The sequence below is a fragment of the Schistocerca gregaria genome, chromosome 1 (assembly GCF_023897955.1).
Source record: "Schistocerca gregaria isolate iqSchGreg1 chromosome 1, iqSchGreg1.2, whole genome shotgun sequence".
Taxonomy (NCBI): Eukaryota; Metazoa; Arthropoda; class Insecta; order Orthoptera; family Acrididae; genus Schistocerca; species Schistocerca gregaria.
In genome coordinates, this window is record NC_064920.1 from 410,903,942 (window position 1) to 410,927,226 (window position 23,285).

At 39.9% G+C, this 23,285-nt stretch overlaps 1 protein-coding gene across 1 annotated transcript in view; it reads left to right on the forward strand.

The window, feature by feature from the left end:
* LOC126349750 (probable RNA-binding protein 19) overlaps window positions 1-21,889 on the forward strand; it is a 111,766-nt gene extending 89,877 nt beyond the window's left edge. Inside the window, exons 12-17 of the mRNA XM_050002456.1 lie at window positions 4,694-4,884; window positions 11,694-11,896; window positions 12,913-13,029; window positions 15,618-15,723; window positions 16,007-16,130; window positions 21,633-21,889. Of these exons, the coding sequence (XP_049858413.1) occupies window positions 4,694-4,884; window positions 11,694-11,896; window positions 12,913-13,029; window positions 15,618-15,723; window positions 16,007-16,130; window positions 21,633-21,694 (803 nt within the window). The 3' untranslated portion in view covers window positions 21,695-21,889. The remainder of the gene's footprint in view (window positions 1-4,693; window positions 4,885-11,693; window positions 11,897-12,912; window positions 13,030-15,617; window positions 15,724-16,006; window positions 16,131-21,632) is intronic.
* The last annotated feature ends 1,396 nt before the right edge of the window (window positions 21,890-23,285 follow it).

Sequence of the window (23,285 nt, forward strand, 5' to 3'; positions counted from 1 at the left end):
TTCGCTCTTTTCCCATCCCCTTCTTCCTTCCTTACACTGGTTGTCACACAATGAGGTCTGTGATAGTGACCAATTCCCCTTGATTCTGTTGTTGCCTTCCTACCTCCCAATCACCAGGTTACCCCACTGGGCTTTCCATCACGTGGACTGGCCTCTACATACCTCCCAGGTCGTTTATACCCCTTCTTTGTTGGGTTCTTTTGATGAAGTCGTCTGTGATATGTCTGATAAGATAATCCACACTACTGGCGTTGCTGTTCCCCCCTTGACATACCCCGTTTGCTGTCAACCAGTTCTGTGGTGGATCACAGCCATTTCCACCACTGTCCATTATCTTCGTCACGCCTTGCAATATCTTTAGTGGCATCTGTTCTCCACCAGTCTTATTACCTTTAAACATCTTCATTCCAAAACCCATTACTTAATCAAACAAATCAATTCTTGAGAATACTTTGTTTCCCCTCTAGGTTCTTCTGACCCTCCGTCACTGGTGTGGGTTGCACTCCGCACCTTCCAAGGTTGTCAGTGCCAGTCTTCCATTCCAGGCCTTTCCCTTCCAGGTGGCCATTGTATAGATCCACCTGTTCTTGCGGTATACCTCATGACCCATTTTGTGATGGTTTCAGAATCAGCCCCCTCATCCAGCTGCCTTCCTCCTCCAGAAATAACGGGCTGAAGCTTCCCTCTTATTTTACCCTTTGTCAGGGGCAGGATCCTACTATAAACCTTTTACTAAATTTGGGAGCATCTTCTGACTGACCCTCTCTTCTCCCCACAGTTCAGCTCCTGGCCCCGGCTGCATCCACAACCAATTGCTTCAACACCACAATCCTCCTCAATTACAGATCTCCTTAAGGTGTTTAACAGTATTTGGCTCCAAGGCATTTTCCCTTCTCATTGGAGAGGCAGTATTGTGATTCTTGTCCATCAGCTTGGCAAGGATCTGTCATCTCTTGACTGTTACCAGCCAATTAGCCTGATCAATGTCCCCTGTAAGTTACTAGAACAGATGGTGGGTTTCCAATCGATCATCTTCTTTGGAAACTGCAGTTCAGCTGGCCTTTTCTCAGCGCTGCCATCTTGTCGCGGTCTTCTTCGATCTTCGTAAAGCCTGTGACAGCTTGGCGCCATCACATCTCCATTACACTGTGTGAGTGGGATTTTCAGGGATCCCTCCCACCAGTCTTTCAGAGTCCGGGTTGGCACTGTTCTCAGCTCTCCTCTGGTCCAGAAGAATGGCGTTCCTCAGGACTACGAATTAAGTGTCCTTTTTCTCAACACTGTTAATGACTGCCAGACATTTGGTCACCCGTGCCCTCTATGTGAATGATTGCTGTAGTTGGGCTAGCTCCCACTCGTTCGCATCTGCAGAATGCCAGATCTGGGGTGTCATCCAGTGTGCTTCCACATGCACATTTCGCACTGTTTTCAGTTGTCTCCCCTTAAGTTGAGAGTGGTGCATTTCTGTCGCCGAACCACAGTCCATCCTGTTTCAGAGCTCTATCTCGGTGCCCTACGCGTGACCGTGGTCCCCCAGTTCTGTTTCTTGGGTCTTCTTTTTGACAAAAAGCTAACTGTTGCTCCGTATTCATCATCTGAAGATTGTCGATTTTTATAAACTCCGTATTCTTTGTTCCCTTGCTCGCACCTCTTGGGGCACAGTGATGTTCCATTGTTTGTTCCGAATCCTCTTAAGGGAGTTTCAGGATGCCGTTGTTTTTTACACCTATGGCTCCAAAACCACTGATCATGAGGGATATGCCTTCACATCTTCTGTTGGCACAGAGCACCATCTCTTGCCTGCCACGTGTGGGGTGTTTCTGTGGAACACATGGCTGTCGGCCCTCTGCTTTATTAATTAGTTCTCACTCACTTGAGTTTTGTTATCTAGAAACTCAACGTGTAGCCTTAAGGCTATCACTCATTATATTTCCTGGCATTGCGTGGTCTCTGCTATCCACAGCCTACCCTCTGATCTTGGTGATGGTGCTTGTTCGGTTAATTTCTTTTGGGTTCTTGGCCGTGTAGGTATTGTGGGTAATGAATTTGCTGATCATCTGACTGGGGGTGTGGGGAGGCAGCAACCTATCCTCCCCATTCTCCATAACCCTTCTGGGACCGGATTTGCAGTTTTACATCAAATCCCTTTTTGCTTGATCGTGAGCTAACTCTTGAATAAACTTCATGCCATCAATGAGACTCCCACCACCATGTAGCATTCTTCCGTCTGCCTCTCCTGGTAGGAATCTACCATCCTCTGCCATCTTTGTATTGGCTGTACTAGGTTGACCCATGGTTTTTTACTCCTCTCATGGTGATCCATATTTTGCTGCACTGCCCTCGCCTTTCGGCCATTCTCATTTAATGTGCCCTACCACCTTCCTGGTGTTGTCCTTATTGTATAATGATATGGTATGGTGGGGTGTCAGGACCTGTTGGTGGCAGTGCTGGTGCCCCATCATACATGACGTGTCTGGGGCTCTACCTGTTTCCACCTACTAGTCTCCTGTTCTGTCCTTTCCCTGCTGCCCTGATGTTCCTTTTCCCCTCCTTGTTTACATGTTAACCCTTCTTCTTAACTGTATTGTGTTGTTAGTGTTGACCCTTCTCGGATTTCTGCCATCTTAGATCATAGGGCTGATAATCTCGCTAGTTGGTCCCTCTCCCCAAATCAATCAACCAACCAATCCAAGAACTGAGTGCTCATATACATTGACGTCATCAGTTTTAAATGTTTCAAATATTTTTGTGTTGTTGTTAAAATAGAAACACACCACAACTTTTTCCATAGCTTTGTGAAATGAAGTACATTTTCATGGAAGGTATGCTTTCTGAAAAGAAAGGTAGATGGTGGATTAACTTTAATGTTACAATAAGCATAATCACAGTATTTCATCCCAGACTTAAATAATAATAACGGATTTAGTGCAAACCCATTTTCATCACCAAAAATCACAGTACTAGCTCACTTTCTCTTAGAAACAAGTGCCAGAAGCCTTTGTCCCCATCACAACTCCAAAAATAATGATTACTATATAAAAAGTGCACTCTAGTCTCAATAACATACATAATAGATCTTGCACAATTATCACATTTCCCAAGGCCTTGGAAAAATTGCAGTCAGTTTTTGTTATGTCTTCCTTTCCTCTTTCCTACCATTTGTCTCCATCTATATATTAAATCATTACTAATCTTTTGTAGAATCCAAATAAAAGCATTGTTCTCAACAGTGCATTCACCATTCATATTTGGAAGTAACATTTTATTGTCCAGTAAATGACACGTCTATTGAAATCATCAATTTCCATTACAACTTCTTCTTGGGATGTTTCATATTTGTGAATGACCCAGCTTCTGTGTCAACTATATGACCCATCTGCACATTCCATTTCATCAAAGTATACACAAGTACACCCACATCATCAACAATTCTGAAAGGAGTAAGGTGGTTTACATCAACCTCGCAACTCATGAACTTTCATACACAGCTACCTGAAATTGTTTTGATCAAAGTCAAGTACATAATGTGTGCACAGAGGCAGTTATAATAAGTGATATGTGCACAGAGGTAGTTGCAAGTCAGCTCTTCCCCCCACCACGAAAAACCAGTGGGTAGAGACTGCTCATGCTGACATCATAGCTCATGCTACATCTCACCCACTGTGGTGATAGATGTTTCTGTTGTTTTGGTATATTTGTGTCTTGTGACAATTTTTGTGACAATTTTCTATGAAACGATTCACTGTCATGAATAAAAATACTTTATTAAAAATCTGTGTACAAGATTTACTTTTAAATTTTTAAGGTTTAGAATCGGTATAATAATAGAAAAATTGTAGCAACTGCTTAAATTCATTCTGCAGTTCCATTATTTCATTGTTCTCAGTGCTGTACAATACTACTTTTCTGTTGGATCTCATATGCAATGCCAAATCTTGCCTTTGAATTACATTTTGATTTAAAATAAGATTCAGTTCTCTTAAGTATTGATAGCTTTTTTGGTTACGTAATTTAGTTCGTTATTCAGATCAGTGGATAAATGCTGTTACAGAGACAACATTTTTTTTTCATCTATTGAACCTGAGAATCAAATAGGACTCTCATTTTGTTCATGCTTGTGGATATTTTGATAGAATTACTTATAGTAAATTCAAAACTAGTCCGATTTTATTAGGTGTTTCTACAGTCAAGGTAGCATGCCTTGGCCTCTTTCATGTAACTGAGCTTAGCCAACCATAATTATTTGTTCAGTTGATAAGTGGGGGAGTCTGTGCCAGAGACGGCAGTACATTCAATGATGGCAAAAATATATAAAGAATGTTCATTTTGATTGGCTACTACTCCCCACTTTATGTTAGCAACCAAGCTTGAGCTACTTCAGTGTTCACATCTCTCTTCTCAGCTATTCTGGTTCAATTTTGTATGAGGAAACTCCAAGTATACACTTTACAATGTATGCTTCATTACTAACACAGTTCAGCAAATAATAGCTGTCGTCTGCAACAGAGCTGTACATTTTCCATCTGCAAACAATGGCATTATTTATGGCGTTCCATTTAAGTCTTTGTGTGTGTGTGTGTGTGTGTGTGTGTGTGTGTGTGTGTGTGTGTGTGTGTGTGTGTGTGTGTGTGTGTGAGTGTTTTATATGCTGTTGTATTGTACTGTGGTAATTTATTTACTTTTTTGTTTTTAGAAGAGAAAAAGGGGGAAAACAGCATTTGTGCTGCAACCAAAACTGTGAAAGAGAGTGATAAACTGACTAAAAAGTCAGATGTTGCAAAGGAAACTGATGAGTGTGAGGAGGATGATGAACCTCCTGAACAGGATACAGTCTTGTTCATTAAAGGTCTTAATTTCAACTCAAGGGAAAAAGATGTGATAGAGGTATGTCATATGGTTCTGGTTAATTGTATGTTTTGCTGTGTTGATGCCTTTTTCATACATATTTTTGTATTGAAGTTAATACTTAATCTGTTTAAAGGCACTGTGATCGAATTTTATTTAAATTTATGGTAGCTCTTCAGTCAAAAGAGACGACAATTTCATTTTCATTAAACAGCTGATGTTGTGAGGAGCTTTAATATGAAATAATCATCAGCTGATTTGCTACTTTAATAAGAAATTTAGCACTGCATTACAACAGTTAATTTCATTTCGATTTATTCCCATCAGATAAAATTACTTCGTACCATTGCTGGTTGCATTTTATTACTTAATGGTGAACTTGAGAGCATGTTTTGTGTTGCCTGCCTATGTGAAATGATGGAAAATGCTTTTTGGATGATACACTATGTTTTTGTACCGGTTATGTGTTTGCTGTATAATAGGTTTTTGTCATTTGTTCCCCACTTAGCAGCTTTCCATTCATTTTGTTTGTATTGACATTCACTGGTAAGTTGTAATGGTGCAATTAAGTTTTAGCCCAGAAAACACTTGCCCAAACCAATTGGTTATCAGATCAGTGTAATCATCTTAACAGTGCTATTACGAGGATCAGTCAAAAAGTAATGCCTCCTATTTTTTTTTTTTTTCTACGTTTAATTGTCAGGAAATTTAAATGCAATTACATAGGTTGAAAACCACAACATTGAGGATCATTTTGTCATTTTTCAATGTAATCTCCGCCCATCTCTACAGTTTTGGTCCATCTTTGAACAAGGGCATGTATCCCAGCACGGTAAAAATCACAGCTCTGCTTCCTAAGCCATTGACGCACGGATGTTTTGACGGCCTCCTCATCTTCAAAATGAATCCCACGATGAGCTGCTTTTAGTGGCCCGAACAGATGGAAGTCTGATGGTGTCAGGTCAGGGCCGTATGGGGGATGAGGCAAAACTTCCCATCCAATTTTGACAATCTCGTCAGAGGTGTGACGACTGGTGTGTGGTCTTGCATTGTCATGCAAAAGAAGAACATCTGCCATTGATTTTGTTGGGCGAACTCGCTGAAGACGTGCTTTAAGTTTTTTGAGGGTTGTGACGTATTGAACAGAATTTATTGTGCATCCCTGTTCCAAAAAATCAACCAGAATCACACCCTCTGTATCCGCTTTTCGTCAGTCAACGGTGTTTGCCCTTCAGCTTCCTTACAACGACGAACCCATCGTCTAACAGTGCTGACATCCACTGTCACAACACCATACACCTTCTTCAGTCTTTCATGAATGCGTATGGGCGTTTCACCTTCTGCATTCAAGAATTCAATCACACAACGCTGTCTCAAACGAACATCGATGTCGGCCATCTTACAAACTTATGCTGTGCTGCCACCTGTTGACACAGAAAGTTACTACTGCAGTGGATTGCAGAAGAAGGTTTGAGGAATGGCGCCAAATTCAAATTTTTCACTTAACTTAATTTTTTTAAGTAGAAAAAAAATGGGAGGCATTACTTTTTGACCGACCCTCGTATTTAAAGTTACTGGCACATTGAAACTGTTGCAGGACCAGGACTCGGAGCATAGCCTTGCTTTTGTGGGCAGTGTTCTTGTCAATTGATTTATCCAGGCCCAACTCATGACCTGCCCTCACAGCTTGACTTCTGCCAGAACTTCTCATACTGTCCAAACTTTACAGAGGTCTCTTGCATACCTTGCTGGACTAGGACTCTTGTGTGAAAGGAGTGATTATGGCTAAGCCATTTTTCCACAGTATCCTTTCTTCCACAAGTGCTAGTCCTGCAAGGTATGCAGGAGACTTCTCTGAATTTTGGAAAGTAAGAAGTTCATTTCATTTCGATTTATTCCCAACAGATAAAATCAGGCTGTAGCCGTGGTCTAGGGGTAGCATCTTTGATTCATAATCAAAACGTCTTCGGTCCTGGGTTCGATCCCCGCCACTGCCTAAATTTTGATAAATAATCAGCATTGGCGGCCGAAGACTTCTGGCATAAGAAGTCAGCCTCATTCTGCCAACGGCCTTGTCAAAGACGGTGGAGGAGCGGATAGAGGTTCAGGGCACTCTCTTGTCCTAGGGGTGGGAAATTGCCCCTAAAGGTGGAAGAATCAGCAATGATCAACGACATGAGGATGCAGAAGGCAATGGAAACCATTGCATTAAAGACATGTAACATGTATCCACAGGACATGTGGCCTGTAGTTGAAGAAGTGTCATTATGATCTCTCCATTGGCAAAAGATTCCGGAATAGTCCCCCATTTGGATCTTTGGGAGGGGACTGCCAAGGGGGAGGTTACCATGAGAAAAAGATTGAATAATCAACGAAAGGATAATGTTCTAAGAGTCAGAAGCTTGAACGTGGTAGGGAAACTAGAAAATCTGAAAAGGGAAATGCAAAGGCTCAATCTAGATATAGTAGGGGTCAGCGAAGTGAAGTGGAAGGAAGACAAGGATTTCTGGTCAGATGAGTAGCAGCAGAAAATGGTATAACAGGTGTAGGATTCGTTATGAATAGGGAGGTAGGGCAGAGGGTGTGTTACTGTGAACAGTTCAGTGACCGGGTTATTCTAATCAGAATTGACAACAGACCAACACCGACAACAATAGTTCAGGTATACATGCCGACGTCGCAAACTGAAGATGAACAGATAGAGAAAGTGTATGAGGATATTGAAAGGGTAATGCAGTATGTAAAGGGGGACGAAAATCTAATAGTCATGGGCGACTGGAATGCAGTTGTAGGGGAAGGAGTAGAAGAAAAGGTTACAGGAGAATATGGGCTTGGGACAAGGAATGAAAGAGGAGAAAGACTAATTGAGTTCTGTAACAAGTTTCGGCTAGAAATAGCGAATACCCTGTTCAAGAATCACAAGAGGAGGAGGTATACTGGGAAAAGGCCGGGAGATATGGTTAGATTTCAATTAGATTACATCATGGTCAGACAGAGATTCCGAAATCAGATACTGGATTGTAAGGCATACCCAGGAGCAGATATAGACTCAGATCACAATATAGTAGTGATGAAGAGTAGGCTGAAGTTCAAGACATTAGTCAGGAAGAATCAATATGCAAAGAAGTGGGATACGGAAGTTCTAAGGAATGATGAGATACGTTTGAAGTTCTCTAACGCTATAGATACAGCAATAAGTAATAGCGCAGTAGGCAGCACAGTTGAAGAGGAATGGACATCTCTAAAAAGGGCCATCACAGAAGTTGGGAAGGAAAACATAGATACAAAGAAGGTAGCTGCAAAGAAACCATGGGTAACAGAAAAAATACTTCATGATGATGTAAATAAAATAGAAAGAAACTTCCACATGGGAAAAATATATTAAAAACAAAGATTCTAAGACTTACCAAGCGGGAAAGCGCCGGCAGACAGGCACAATGAACAAAACACACACACAGAATTACTAGCTTTCGCAACCGATGGTTGCTTCTTCAGGAAGGAGAGGGAAAGACAAAAGGATGTGGGTTTTAAGGGAGAGGGTAAGGAGTCATTCCAATCCCGGGAGCGGAAAGACTTCCCTTAGGGGAAAAAAAGGACAGGTGTACACTCGCGCGCGCACACACACACACACACACACACACACACACACACACACACACACACACACACACATCCATCCGCACATACACAGACACATATATGTCTGCTTGTGTCTGTGTATGTGCGGATGGATATGTGTGTGTGTGTGTGTGTGTGTGTGTGTGTGTGTGTGTGTGTGTGTGTGTGTGTGTGTGCGCGAGTGTACACCTGTCCTTTTTTTCCCCTAAGGGAAGTCTTTCCGCTCCCGGGATTGGAATGACTCCTTACCCTCTCCCTTAAAACCCACATCCTTTCGTCTATCCCTCTCCTTCCTGAAGAAGCAACCATCGGTTGCGAAAGCTAGTAATTCTGTGTGTGTGTTTGAGTGTTTTGTTCATTGTGCCTGTCTGCCGGCGCTTTCCCGCTTGGTAAGTCTTAGAATCTTTGTTTTTAGAAAAAATACTTCAGTTGATTGATGAAAGGAGGAAGTACAAACATGTTCCGGGGAAATCAGGAATACAGAAATACAAGTCGCTGAGGAATGAAATAAATAGGAAGTGCAGGGAAGCTAAGACGAAATGGCTGCAGGAAAAATGTGAAGACGTCGAAAAAGATATGATTGTCGGAAGGACAGACTCAGCATACAGGAAAGTCAAAACAACCTTTGGTGACATTAAAAGCAACGGTGGTAACATTAAGAGTGCAACGGGAATTCCACTGTTAAATGCAGAGGAGAGAGCAGATAGGTGGAAAGAATACATTGAAAGCCTCTATGAGGGTGAAGATTTGTCTGATGTGATAGAAGAAGAAACAGGAGTCAATTTAGAAGAGATAGGGGCTCCAATATTAGAATCGGAATTTAAAAGAGCTTTGGAGGACTTACGGTTAAATAAGACAGAAGGGATAGATAACATTCCATCAGAATTTCTAAAATCATGAGGGGAATTGGCAACAAAACGACTATTCACATTGGTGTGTAGAATATATGAGTCTGGCAACATACCATCTGACTTTCGGAAAAGCATCATCCACACAATTCCGAAGATGGCAAGAGCTGACAAGTGCGAGAATTATCGCACAATCAGCTTAACAGCTCATGCATCGAAGCTGCTTACAAGAATAATATACAGAAGAATGGAAAAGAAAATTGAGAATGCGCTAGGTGACGATGAGTTTGGCTTTAGGAAAAGTAAAGGCATGAGAGAGGCAATTCTGACGTTACGGCTAATAATGGAAGCAAGGCTGAAGAAAAATCAAGACACGTTCATAGGATTTGTCGATCTGGAAAAAGCATTCGACAATATAAAATGGTGCAAGCTGTTCGAGATTCTGAAAAAAGTAGGGGTAAGCTATAGGGATAGACGGGTCATTACAATACATACAACAACCAAGAGGGAATAATAAGAGTGGACGATCAAGAACAAAGTGCTCGTATTAAGAAGGGTGTAAGACAAGGCTGTAGCCTTTCGCCCCTACTCTTCAATCTATACATCGAGGAAGCAATGATGGAAATAAAAGAAAGGTTCAGGAGTGGAATTAAAATACAAGATGAAAGAATATCAATGATACGATTCGCTGATGACATTGCTATCCTGAGTGAAAGTGAAGAAGAATTAAATTATCTGCTGAACAGAATGAACAGTCTAATGAGTACACGGTATGGTTTGAGAGTAAATCGGAGAAAGATGAAGGTAATGAGAAGTAGTAGAAATGAGAACAGCGAGAAACTCAACATCAGGATTGATGGTAACGAAGTCAATGAAGTTAAGGAATTCTGCTACCTAAGCAGTAAAATAATCAATGACGGACGGAAGTAGGACACCAAAAGCAGACTCGCTATGGCAAAAAAGGCATTTCTGGCCAAGAGAAGTCTACTAATATCAAATACCGGCCTTAATTTGAGGAAGAAATTTCTGAGGATGTACATCTGGAGTACAGCATTGTATGGTAGTGAAACATGGACTGTGGGAAAACCGGAACAGGAGAGAATCGAAGTATTTGAGATGTGGTGCTATAGACGAATGTTGAAAATTAGGTGGACTGATAAGGTAAGGAATGAGGAGATTCTACGCAGAATCGGAGAGGAAAGGAATATGTGGAAAACACTGATACGGAGAAGGGACAGGATGGTAGGACATCTGCTAAGACATGAGGGAATGACTTCCATGGTACTAGAGGGAGCTGTAGAGGGCAAAAACTGTAGAGGAAGACAGAGATTGAAATACATCAAGCAAATAATTGAGGACGTAGGTTGCAAGTGCTACTCTGAGATGAAGAGGTTAGCACAGGAAAGGAATTCGTGGCGGGCCGCATCAAACCAGTCAGTAGACTGATGACCAAAAAAAAAGTGATGCTTTGATGGCAGGCCAAGCCTGGATAAATCAGCCTGTAAGAAAATTGTCTATAAAAGGTCCTGGGCTCGAGTACCAATCTGGCACACAGTTTTAATATGCCGGAAAACAATGCACAGTCCACTACAAACTGAAAGATTCATTGTGTAACTGCTATTATTGCTTTGAAGTTTAGACATTTGTTATTATACCATTATTTTCAACCCTTAGTCATGAATAATAGTATATAATGGGGGGGGGGGGGGGGGGGTTAGTTTCATAGGGAAGGGAGCTAACTGTATGTAATAAATTGAATCTTTTCATTTGTTTAGTGATGTTACACAACAGTGTGTTGTCTCTTGCATCATGTGTGGGAAAGGTGAAAGATTGTTGTCTTTTAGATGCACACATTCAGTCTCTAAAGAGAGGTTCTGAAAACCTGTGAAATGTTCGTACGGTGCAATATCTTCTCCTGCTATTACCTTCAAGGAAATTTGTAGCTGGATAACATTTAACTATGCTAAATATCTAGGAGTATGTGTCTGAAGTGACCTAAATTATGACATAAAGCTAGTTGTAGGAGAATCAAATGCCAGGCTGGGATTTTTTGGAAGTAGCCTAAAGAAATATAAGAGGCTATAGAAAAGAGCAAAAGAAGAGCACTTATTTTTTGTGTGTTTATTTAGTCAGTGTGTGAGTGCCACAGAGAGATGCTCATTAAACCTGTGACAGATGCTACAAATAAGTGTTGTGCATGTTGCATGCCGACAGCCATTCTTCCTGTGCACCATTCATAGCTGGAACAGGAAGGGGAGGGGAAGAGGGAGTGATAATGACACTTAAAATGCCTTCTGCAGTGTCTGAATGTAGGTGTAGATGAATATACCTTTAATTTTTATAGTCTAAAAGGAGTTGCTATAACTGTTGCCCAACTTCTAGCATTTCAGACATTGTGGTCCAGTACATTATGTGACAATTGCAATGAAAAAAGATCCAAAAAACCCAGGGAAGATGCTATCAATGGGGTATGGCTTTATTCAGTTTAAGCATAAGGAAAGTGCCGATAAAGCCTTAAAGACACTCCAGCATTCTGTTATTGATGGCCATAGCATTGAACTGAAGCGTTCAAACAGGACACTAAAGTAAGTAACAGCTGTTAGCTTCAAAGAGTGAAGTGGAGCAATGCTGCACTGTGGCTTGTAGAATTTATTCTAATAAAAAGTTCATATTTGTGTGTGTGTGTGTGTGTGTGTGTGTGTGTGTGTGTGTGTGTGTGTGTGTGTGAGTGAGTGAGTGTGTGTGTGTGTGTGTCTGCGTGCATGCGTGCGTATCTGTCTGTAGAAATTTTAATTTTTGACACACATGAGACAAATATATGTAGTGGTTAGCCAGAAACTGACATGAGTGAAAATGCTTTACACAGTTGTCATCCTTCTTTACTTAATTTTCAAATGCTGTAAATTTTGTTCATGAGTTTTTCGTCATTACAATTTATTTGCTCCTTATTGCAGAAACAGTAAAACGGTTTATCTTACAACTTTTCCTTGTGGTGCACAGTCATCCCTGTATTACATGTAATTCTTTCCTTCATTTTGCATACCCTTATATTAGATTCCACCTCCTTCCAAAACATTGTATTGTAAGTTCACATTATACAGTACACCTTAAAGAAACCTGATTTCAAAAACACTCTCTACCTCTCCCTCTATCACTCCCACTCCCACCGTCCTTTCCCCAACCCTTGACCATTTTCTTCAAGGCTGTAAATAACTAACCTTGTGACAGTTAACAACACATATTACTTTGCAGTAATAACATGCTGTGTTGTTATTAAGTGCAATCATGACCTTAAAAGAATAAATTATGTTATTTATAATTGGTTTCAAAAAGCCAAAAACTGTGAATTATGTTCAAATTTATGTAATTGCTTAGTCTGCTGTGTAAATTCCTTGTAAGTGATCATTTTACTGAAGTAAGCTCTGAAATTTGTAAAAATATTGGTGTTAATGGCCAAAAGGAAACTTAGTTTTGTATATGCTGTTGTTTAGACACATTTATATACTTTCTGTAGACTATGCAACATTATCATCTTATTTCTTAAATTTTGTATATTTTGATCTCTTTCAGTAGCTAATTTTAGTGGTTATTTTGATTTCAGAAATGAAGTTGTCACAGCCAGGAAGAAAACAAAAATAGGAAAGCAAACTGGAACAAAAATCTTGGTTCGCAATGTTCCTTTTCAAGCTACGAAGAAGGAAATCTTTGATCTCTTCAAGTATGTATTGCTCACTTTATTGGTGATTGCGGTTATTGTTTCCACTGTCCCATTGCGACTTGAAGAAATAAAGAAAGAACTCTTCCCACTCTGAGATGATGGAATTTGACTTTGTGTGAAACAAACATAAGAGAGAGAGAGAGAGAGAGAGAGAGAGAGAGAGAGAGAGAGAGGAAATACATTATGCTGGAATAAGTCGGCTCTTCCAAAATTCTGTAATCTATTTCAGTATTTGTCTTCTAAAAGAATTAATTCTTTGATGGCATACAGTCCCCTGGCTGCATGGGGAGAATGTAACAGTCCAGGATTTGGCTTCCTTTAGGCCCTTATTACTGAGAAAGATTTGTAACATTGTTATCAAGTGTATTGTGGTACCCTAAATGAATAATCCGTTATGTAAAAAATCCAGGGTGTGAATGATCTTTACATGTAAGTCCTTTGTTGTGTTTATTTGCCTTTTATGTAATACCTCTGGAAGTTACTTTGCATATTGGGGGAGGGGGGGGGGGTGCAGACATGCTCCCTTGTAATTTGGGGTCTGTGTTAAATTGTTAACTAACTGGATGAGTGAATTCCCACATTTGCAAAAGACAAAGGCATACCCCTCCATATTATCATACCTGGTAAAGCACTATGATGTTCAAACCAATCCTTTTTGTTGAAGTTGACTTAATATTAGTCATCTGATATATCGTTAAGTAAGTGAAAATTTTGTCAATTGTAAAAGATACAAAAAATGAATTAATTAACAGGAGCACAGTAATAGCAATGGTTGATGCCGATGAGGTTACTAGAACTTAGGATATACTGCAAGGAGAATTCCCACCTGTGCAGTTCAGAGAAGCTACTGTTAGGAAGAATGATCCAGGTGGCATAGGCTGTGAAACAGTCGTGGAAGTGGAGCACCCCATGTTGGGCAGCATGTTTAGTAACTGGGTCGTCTAGCTGTTCTTTGCAACAGTTTGCCAGTGGCCATTCAGACAGACAGGTTGTTAGTTGTCGTGCCCTTGTTGAAAGCAGCACAGTGGTTACAGCTTAGTTCTTAGATCATGTGGCTTTTTTGACAGGTATCCATACCTTTGATGCGATAGGAGGTTTGTGCCAGTCCAGGATTCGAGCCCAGGCCTAGGTTCAGTGGCAGTAGAATGCCACTGAGGTAGGGGTGGGAAGGGTAATTGGTAGGTTATTCCTTGTTTAGGACACAATGAGGTGTAGTTGAAACTCTGGCAGAGAATGTGATTCAGGTTCAACTATCTCTCTTCATGTCCTGAAAAGAGGAATATCCTACCCATTATCCCTCCCACCCCTCTCACGGAGGCATTCTACTGCCCACTGAACCTACACAATATCCTAGTCCATTCCTCATTGCCTCGTGGATTATATCCCTGCAATAGACCTAGATTCAAGATATGCCCCATATATCCTTCCACCACCATATACTCTAGTTTAGTCACAAGCATCTCCTATGTTATCAAAGACAGAGCTACCTGTGAAAGCAGCCGTGTAATTGACAAACTGAGCTGCAACCATTGTGCTACTTTCTACGTGCTGCATGAATGGCCACCAACAAACTGTGGCCAAGAGGCAGCTGGACCAGCCATTTGCTGAACAAGCAGCCCAGCACAGAGTGCTTCACTTCAATGATTGCTTCACAGCCTGCATCTCCTGCAGCCATCGTGATGTATGTTTTCTGTGGTTTCCCTGAATCACTTCAGGCAAATGTTTGGATTCCATCCTTCCCCAATCTGAGCTTGTGCTCCATCTCTAACGACATTTATGTCGACGGGACATTAAACAGTAATCTCCTCCTCCTCCTCCCTCCCTCCTCCTCCCTCCTCCACCATCTTTTCTGAATTGCATTTCCTGCAAAATGTCTTATGTTCCTGTAACCCCCATGGACTCAGCATTTCCTCTCCTGTGTCCTCCACCCACCTATCCCCTACACTGCTCCCACTTCAGCACTACACAGTCTACTACTCCACCAACAAACCCACTAGTCTTTATCCTCTTCTCTACTTTTCTGCTGCCTTTTCCTCATCCCCTCTTCTTCCACCCCAATCCTCCCACCTGCAAGTAGCAGCCCTAGCCTGTCGGCACCACGTCCGTGCATGCTCCCACAAGCAGCATTACTCCTTCCCCCATGCCTATCCTGCTATATCTCCCTCTCCCCATCCTCCTCCTACTTACTCCTCACCTACTGCAGACTGCTGTACCCATCAGGTGCAGTTCCAATCCACAGTCCAGCTACAGTGGCCAGAAGAAGGTCTTTTGATCCGAAGCTTATATGTATATCAGTCTTTTCATTGAGCCTGTCTGCAACTCGGTGTCTATATGGTCAGTAGTAGGATTTACACGTGCTTAACCTGCTTAAATGTGCTGTAAGGAGAACATCTCAATTAATGAGGCAATTGGAAGACTTTATGCAATGCCTACTATAAAAAGCATTGTCAACCTTTTTTTGCTACTACAAAAATATATAAAGAAATTATCAAGTGGGAATTGTGCACTGTCAAATATCCTTTCCTTTTTGTCTTACGTTATGATATGCCTTAATGCCCAAGAATAGTAATTATTGGCTTTATTCGCAGGACTTTTGGTGAACTTAAGGCTGTCCGTCTTCCTAAAAAGATGGTAGGCACTGGACAACACAGAGGTTTTGCATTTATTGACTATCACACGAAGCATGATGCAAAGGTAAGATGATAAGAGCTTTCACTGTGTGAAACTGTAGTTGTAGTAGTTGTTTGTAACTGTTGGCATTTCTAGCATCATTCACAAATTTTAAAACGTTTAGGTTTCATGATGAAACCATGATCAAGACTTTGGTACAATGTATATTTGATGAGACAAACTATATGTATGTTAAGAAGTTCTAGGAAAAAGTAGTTATAACATAGATTAAATGTTTTTTGAGATACATTTGTCATGTTATGCCTTATTCTGTTGCCGTCATTTTAATTATTATATGGTGTTTCAGAGAGCATTTAAGACACTTTGTCAGAGCACACATTTATATGGTCGACGACTTGTGCTGGAATGGGCAGAAACTGAGGAGAATGTTGATGAACTAAGGAAGAGAACTGCTGAGCATTTCCTAGATGGTAAGTAAATATACTTAGTAATATTTACTGCAGGTGTGATTTTTACTGGAGCAAATATTTTTCACCATACCATTCTCTTCAGAAAATGAATAAACATTTTCTATTCCCTACACACAAAAGTTGCCTTGCATTTCATCAATATTTTAATAAATCAATGATTGGCATATAGAACTCAATAATTAGTTTATCAATCTCTTGAATGGTTTTTGGATTACTAAATTAGGGGAATAATGTAATATATATTGCTAGTATTCCTCTGTCATATATAATTTAAAATGGATGCAAGGAATGATTTCTTGAGCAAAACTATACAGCTTCTTGGGTGTCATGATTTGATTTTCAAATAGTCTTCATAAACTTACTTTAGCAGCATGCCTTGTGACAGAGCCCTCACATTCATTGCAAGAACTTCTACCCTATAATGTGACAAAACAAGGCCGTTTTGCGTCAGTATTATAATGAGTTTTGTGAAGGCACATGTTATGCTCTTCTACTGTGCAACACAGCCACCAAAAGTGCAGAATGTCATTTTATGCTAAGCAGTTTTTTCTTTGTTATTGATATCAGCTTTTACTGGAAAACTTTCTGTGTCCCTGTACCTTCATTGAACCTGCCAAAAATGAAAACCTGATCCAGGTGTTTGAGTTCAGAGTAGAATTTTGGAACACGTATTATGTTCGAGTATAATGTCTTTTCTGGAGACTAGAAATCTACTCTATAGGAATCAGCATGGGTTTTGAAAAAGACGATCGTGTGAAACCCAGATCGCGCTATTCGTCCACGAGACTCAGAGGGCCATAGACACGGGTTCACAGGTAGATGCCGTGTTTCTTGACTTCCGCAAGGCGTTTGACACAGTTCCCCACAGTCGTTTAATGAACAAAGTAAGAGCATACGGACTATCAGATCAATTGTGTGATTGGATTGAGGAGTTCCTAGATAACAGAACGCAGCATGTCATTCTCAATGGAGAGAAGTCTTCCGAAGTAAAGAGTGATTTCAGGTGTGCCGCAGGGGAGTGTTGCTATTCACAATATACATAAATGACCTGGTGGATGACATCGGAAGTTCACTGAGGCTTTTTGCAGATGATGCTGTGGTGTATCGAGAGGTTGCAACAATGGAAAATTGTACTGAAATGCAGGAGGATCTGCAGCGAATTGACGCATGGTGCATGGAATGGCAATTGAATCTCAATGTAGACAAGTGTAATGTGATGTGAATACATAGAAAGATAGGTCCCTTATCATTTAGCTACAAAATAGCAGGTCAGCAACTGGAAGCAGTTAATTCCATAAATTATCTGGGAGTACTCATTAGGAGTGATTTAAAATGGAATGATCATATAAAGTTGATCGTCGGTAAAGCAGATGCCAGACTGAGATTCATTGGAAGAATCCTAAGGAAATGCAATCCGACAACAAAGGAAGTAGGTTACAGTACACTTGTTCGCCCAATGCTTGAATACTGCTCAGCAGTGTGGGATCCGCACCAGGTAGGGTTGATAGAAGAGATAGAGAAGATCCAACGGAGAGCAGCGCGCTTCGTTACAGGATCATTTAGTAATTGCGAAAGCGTTACGGAGATAATAGATGAACTCCAGTGGAAGACTGTGCAGGAGAGACGCTCAGTAGCTCGGTACGGGCTTTTGTTAAAGTTTCGAGAACATACCTTCACGGAAGAGTCAAGCAGTATATTGCTCCCTCCTACGTATATCTCGCGAAGAGACCATGAGGATAAAATCAGAGAGATTAGAGCCCACACAGAAGCATACCGACAATCCTTCTTTCCACGTACAATACGAGACTGGAATAGAAGGGAGAACCGATAGAGGTACTCAGGGTACCCTCCGCCACACACCGTCAGGTGGCTTGCGGAGTATGGATGTAGATGTAGATGTAGATGTAGATATCCTCATTGTAGGTTCAACACAAGGACACAACATGGCTTAGTTGGTGGTTCAGGGGCAGGACATAACATCTTCAAGCACTAAAGCTTAAAAGAAATTTGTCTCTTGTAAGTGATTTTATACAACCAAAAACTGAAACTTCCTAGCAGATTAAAACGGTGTGCCCGACCGAGACTCGAACTCGGGACCTTTGCCTTTCGCGGGCAAGTGCTCTACCATCTGAGCTACCGAAGCACGACTCACGCCCGGTCTCACAGCTTTACTTCTGCCAGTATCTTGTCTCCTACCTTCCAAACTTTACAGAAGCTCTCCTGCGAACCTTGCAGAACTAGCACTCCTGAAAGAAAGGATACTGCAGAGACATGTCATAGCCACAGCCTGGGGGATGTTTCCAGAATGAGATTTTCACTCTGCAGTGGAGTGTGCGCTGATATGAAACTTCCTGGCATATTAAAACTGGCAAAGGTCCCGAGTTCGAGTCTCGGTCGGGTAACAGTTTTAATCTGCCAGGAAGTTTCATATCAGCACACACTCCGCTGCAGGGTGAAAATCTCATTCTGGAACCAAAAACTGGTTTGCAGTACTTTGTTCATCAAATGAATTATAATCCGTTCAACATAAGGTTAAACCTGATGTAAACAAACACAAATTTGATGTTTGGTCAGAAGCCGTAGCACATGTGCACTGGCGTTGTTATGCTCTTGGAAGTAGGTCCTACTTATGTATTAGATATCTTGTTACTAAGTTACGTTAAATGAAACTTTAAGACATTCAAATGTGTTAACAGCTATCAACTTTTTTCTTAATCAAGGTTCAGCTACGTAGTTTTTATTTTAAAAATCATGTACAGTCACAGCCTCTGCAGCGTTGTGGTCTGATTGTCGCACTGTTCATGCGCAGTACGAAAATAGCTGAGGGTGCTTCCTGTTCCTTAGTGAAACGTGCACGTGGAACACGGTTAAAATGTGTTGAGAAGTAGGCTGTTCTTAATGTTTTTCATGAATTTACAGAGATAATCGGCATTCAATTTTTCCCAGGGCTGTATATACTGCAGTTGACAATGATCTTAACATTGAATGTATAGTACATTCGATAGCATAGTAGAATGTGAATCACATGAGGTTATTAGTGCGTTGTTTCAAATTACCCCTGTGCCTTTTTTTAATTTTATTTTTTTATTTGAAATACCTACATCTCGTAATTATTGAACTCGTCATCATTTTTTATGTATAATGCGGTCTTATTGTTTCTAATTACTTATTGGACATGAAATTCCTGTTTCTATTTCAATTACAAATTCTTAATTATTGATGTTTATGAAAGACTGTTCATAAAAGTTGATTAAATTAAGAAAACATAACAATTTAATCTTTTAAGGCAAAAACATAAAACCAAATTCTCTTTATTTTGACTATGTCCATCGTTTGATACCCCAGAGGTAGATAAGTACTATAGAAATATGAAAAACAATCATCTTCAGAGCATCAAGCACATCATACAAATGCTGCATTTTTATATTTGCTACTGTACCATTACAATATGAACCCACCAGAACTGATCTGGAGGCAAGCTGCGGGATTTGGCCCGAGATGTAACAAGACTGTTGAGCTGCCAGGCATCCTGGAATTGACGCACGCAGCTTTTTCACACGTCTCTGCCGAATGCTGGTGGGATATAGAACGGCTCATCATAAAAAAAGAGAAAATGCTGCACCTGGTTGGCTTCGTGGATTCTGTTGTTGATAGGCTCATTATCAAAGTAGCACGTGACACTTTGAGAACTGAAATGTATTTCTCTGATTCATATAAGGAAGGGGCTAAGAGATTACCAGACTGACCACCTTCAGCAGCTACAATTTTTAACTAAACAGGGAATCCTTCAATACTCACTTACGTTACACACAGCTTGTGCAAAAAAAATACCTTGTGGTTAAGTCAGGAGTTTTCATCAGTCGTGTTTTTAATTACAATAGTACGTTAGCTAAAAACAATAACGTGTTACAGTTTTCGTCTAGTCGTCTAAGGAGCATGTTGTGGGAGATTTTCAGTGTATTATTTCATTCTGCTAAAAAATTAAATGACATCCAAAGCTGTATGTTCCTCTGCTCGTCTCTTTTACGTGTGAACTGCAGCTGGCCACGTCATTGCAGGCTAGCTGTACCAACTGACCAGCCAGTGCTGTCAAAGTTACACACACTGGTAAAGCTGTTATCCCATATTATCGCTGTGTCGATGAGCGCGTAACGCACAGCACAAAACGTACCCTTATTATCGTACTTGACAGAACTCGAGACAGCTTGGCTGTAGTCCCACATGAAATGGAAATCCAATGAGGTTCCATCAAACATGGAAGAATACATAGTGCATTGTATACATCAGGTTTATTCTTATGATGAACAGATTATAACAACAAAATCTGAGATCACTCTTTTTTTTAAAAGGAGCTTTAGTGATGACTATTAAATGCCACCAGTTAAGTACTTAATTGAATTAATTCACTCCTGAGAAGTTAAGAGTCTCTCCCATAATGAAACATGCATTAATATCTCCAAATGCTGCAAAGTAAAAACTATATACAATCTTAACAGCAGAGTAAAAGCTACAACCAAAAATTCCACACTCTATAGTTGTTGACCATTACTTGCCAATTGAACTTTTAAGAAAAATCAGTATTGTATTTAAAAGTCAATTTCATTTTCAACCCACCCTGCCTTCATCTTCAATTTTTTTCAAAGATAAATAGCAATGTTAAGAAACATACAAATTTTTTATAAAAAGTAGGAAGGGTGTTTTTGAGATTCTGAAAAGCCAGAGTTTTTTTAATTTTTGCAACAATAATTTAATCTCACAGCAGTGTTTTGTTGAATATCAAATTAGTGCACAGTCCAAAAACTTTAAAATGGCATCAGAGGCATCTCTACAATTTGAATAATTTTGATGATACGCTCAAATTCATTTCTCAAAATGCTCAGAAAATCAGGCAGTTTTTCATCTTTTGGAAGCTAAAGCTAAAAGAATCTGCAGTATTTGTTAACTGCATGGGTGCTGTAAAATAGTAAATTATGGTCCAAAACTAAGCAGAGTTTTGTTGATTTGATACGGATAGCACAAGAGTTATTGGAAATAAGGACCTGAGAGGGAGCAATAGACAACAAATCTAAAAATCAGACAGTAGCATGTATATTTTTAAGTTTCTTCTGAACTTAAGCCTTGTTTAAGTGAGCTTAGTTGCATCCATCATCTTGTTGAGTATTATTTTTTTTTTTATTTTGTATGGACTAAAAAATTAAAATGTAGTGGCTAATCCTTCCCCGCATCCCCCTTCTCAACTAAATGTTTCAGAAAAAATTCATCTTCAGAAGTCAACTAAAATCTTTTTTGAAACAATTAATTGGTAGTACTGTTTTACTCAGAAAAATAACATAATCATGTATTTCAGTGTGCGAGGCATTTTTGACCACAATCAGTGGTTTTCTTTCTTTTTTTTTTCTTTTTTTAAAAAAGAAAACCTTGAATTAATGGAAGTTGTGGCATTCACTGTATGCTTTATTTTTTGGATGCTATTTTATACACACATTTTTCCTCTCATTTCAGAGCTGCCTAGCAAGAATCTAAGGAAAAGCACAGTTTCAATTGAAGAAATGGAAAATAGCTGAGGAATGAAAACTAGTTTACAATATAGGTAGTGGAAATGTGAAATAGGTAGTGGATGACATCATATATTGAAAACGTGCTTTGTATTCAGTCACTGAGTAAATCGGAGAATTCTTTCAGTTAATTTTATACAATCTGCATGTAAATTAAGTAAAAATATTCAATACTTTGTACAAATATATTATTACTCTATGAAACTGCTTCATAAATGAATTATTTATTAACCAAGTTAGTCATTAATATTGCTTTATAGTTGGTGAATGTATGACAATGTTTCACTGTGCTGTCTACTTACATTACAGAATGCTGTGACTAAGTACTCCTGAATAGTGAACTACTTCACTCACTTGTCTAGAAAATTAAAACAGATATTGTGTGTGTGTGTGTGTGTGTGTGTGTGTGTGTGAGAGAGAGAGAGAGAGAGAGAGAGAGAGAGAGAGAGAGAGAGAGAGAGAGATACAATACAGTGTCTACAATCACTCTTCAAATATTTCTACACAGGGAAGGAGTATATCATGTCAACAGACAGAAGATAGGGACATTCTGATTTTGTAGTGTTTTATCTCATCATCAAACATTCTAGCTAAGCTAAGCTTCCTTCTGTTTTCCAAAAACTGAAAACACTTTCTCCAGTCCATTGAAATGATGGTATGTGTTTCTTCCTCAGAGCACATCTCCCCCAGTTATATGATGGCTGATTTCATCAAAGTGTCCATATACAAAGTGATGCTAACCTTACAGCCTTTTTTAATTTTCTTATAGCTCTTTGCCTTTTTTTCAACTGCTGAAAAGTCATTTTGTGAAGTATTGGAAAATTGCATACAATTTGGAAATATTTGTGCTTAAATGCTGCTTCTTTTAGCCAACTATCCAACTGAATGCTGATATGTGATCTGATGTTACAGTAAACACAAAACAAAAAAATCCATAAAAAAATTTAAAAACGTTTAAAAAGCTGCCATTCAGGCTAGATGCTTTGAAACCTAAGTCAAAGTCAAAGTGACAACAGACAGTACTATGGGTGACTGCCTGGGTAAAGAAATATGCAAAGAATACCAGGACACTTACACTTGGTGCTGTGACCCCGAGTGCCACAATGGACGAGTACAAGATGCCTTGTGCTACCAAGAAGCGCAGAGCATGAAGTAGTGGACGCGAAGGAGGAAGCAAACTGGTAAACAAGTGTGGCAAAAGTACTGCCATCTGTTGATGGGAATTGTTAGTAAAAACAAGCATATAGTCCACGTAAAGAGTAGCTATTAAAATGTCTGAACCGTGATTTTTATAATAGACACACAAATCAGCTGTTGACCTTTTTGAAGTTTAAATTTGATAGTGTAACATCTAATTTCAAGTTCCAGCCAGCTGCCACCTTGCTTAAATCCATAAACAGCCTTTTTCAGTCTTTTTACATCATCATCTTTCACTGTCTTTGTAACTGGATCTACTTCTTGAACTTTCACATAAAGCTCTTCATGTAAGTCACTTTGTAAGAAAGCTGTGACAACATCTAAGTGATCACTGTCAAGATCATATTTAGCAGCCATAGCAAATAAATACCTTAATGAGTTATATCTTATGACTGGCACATAT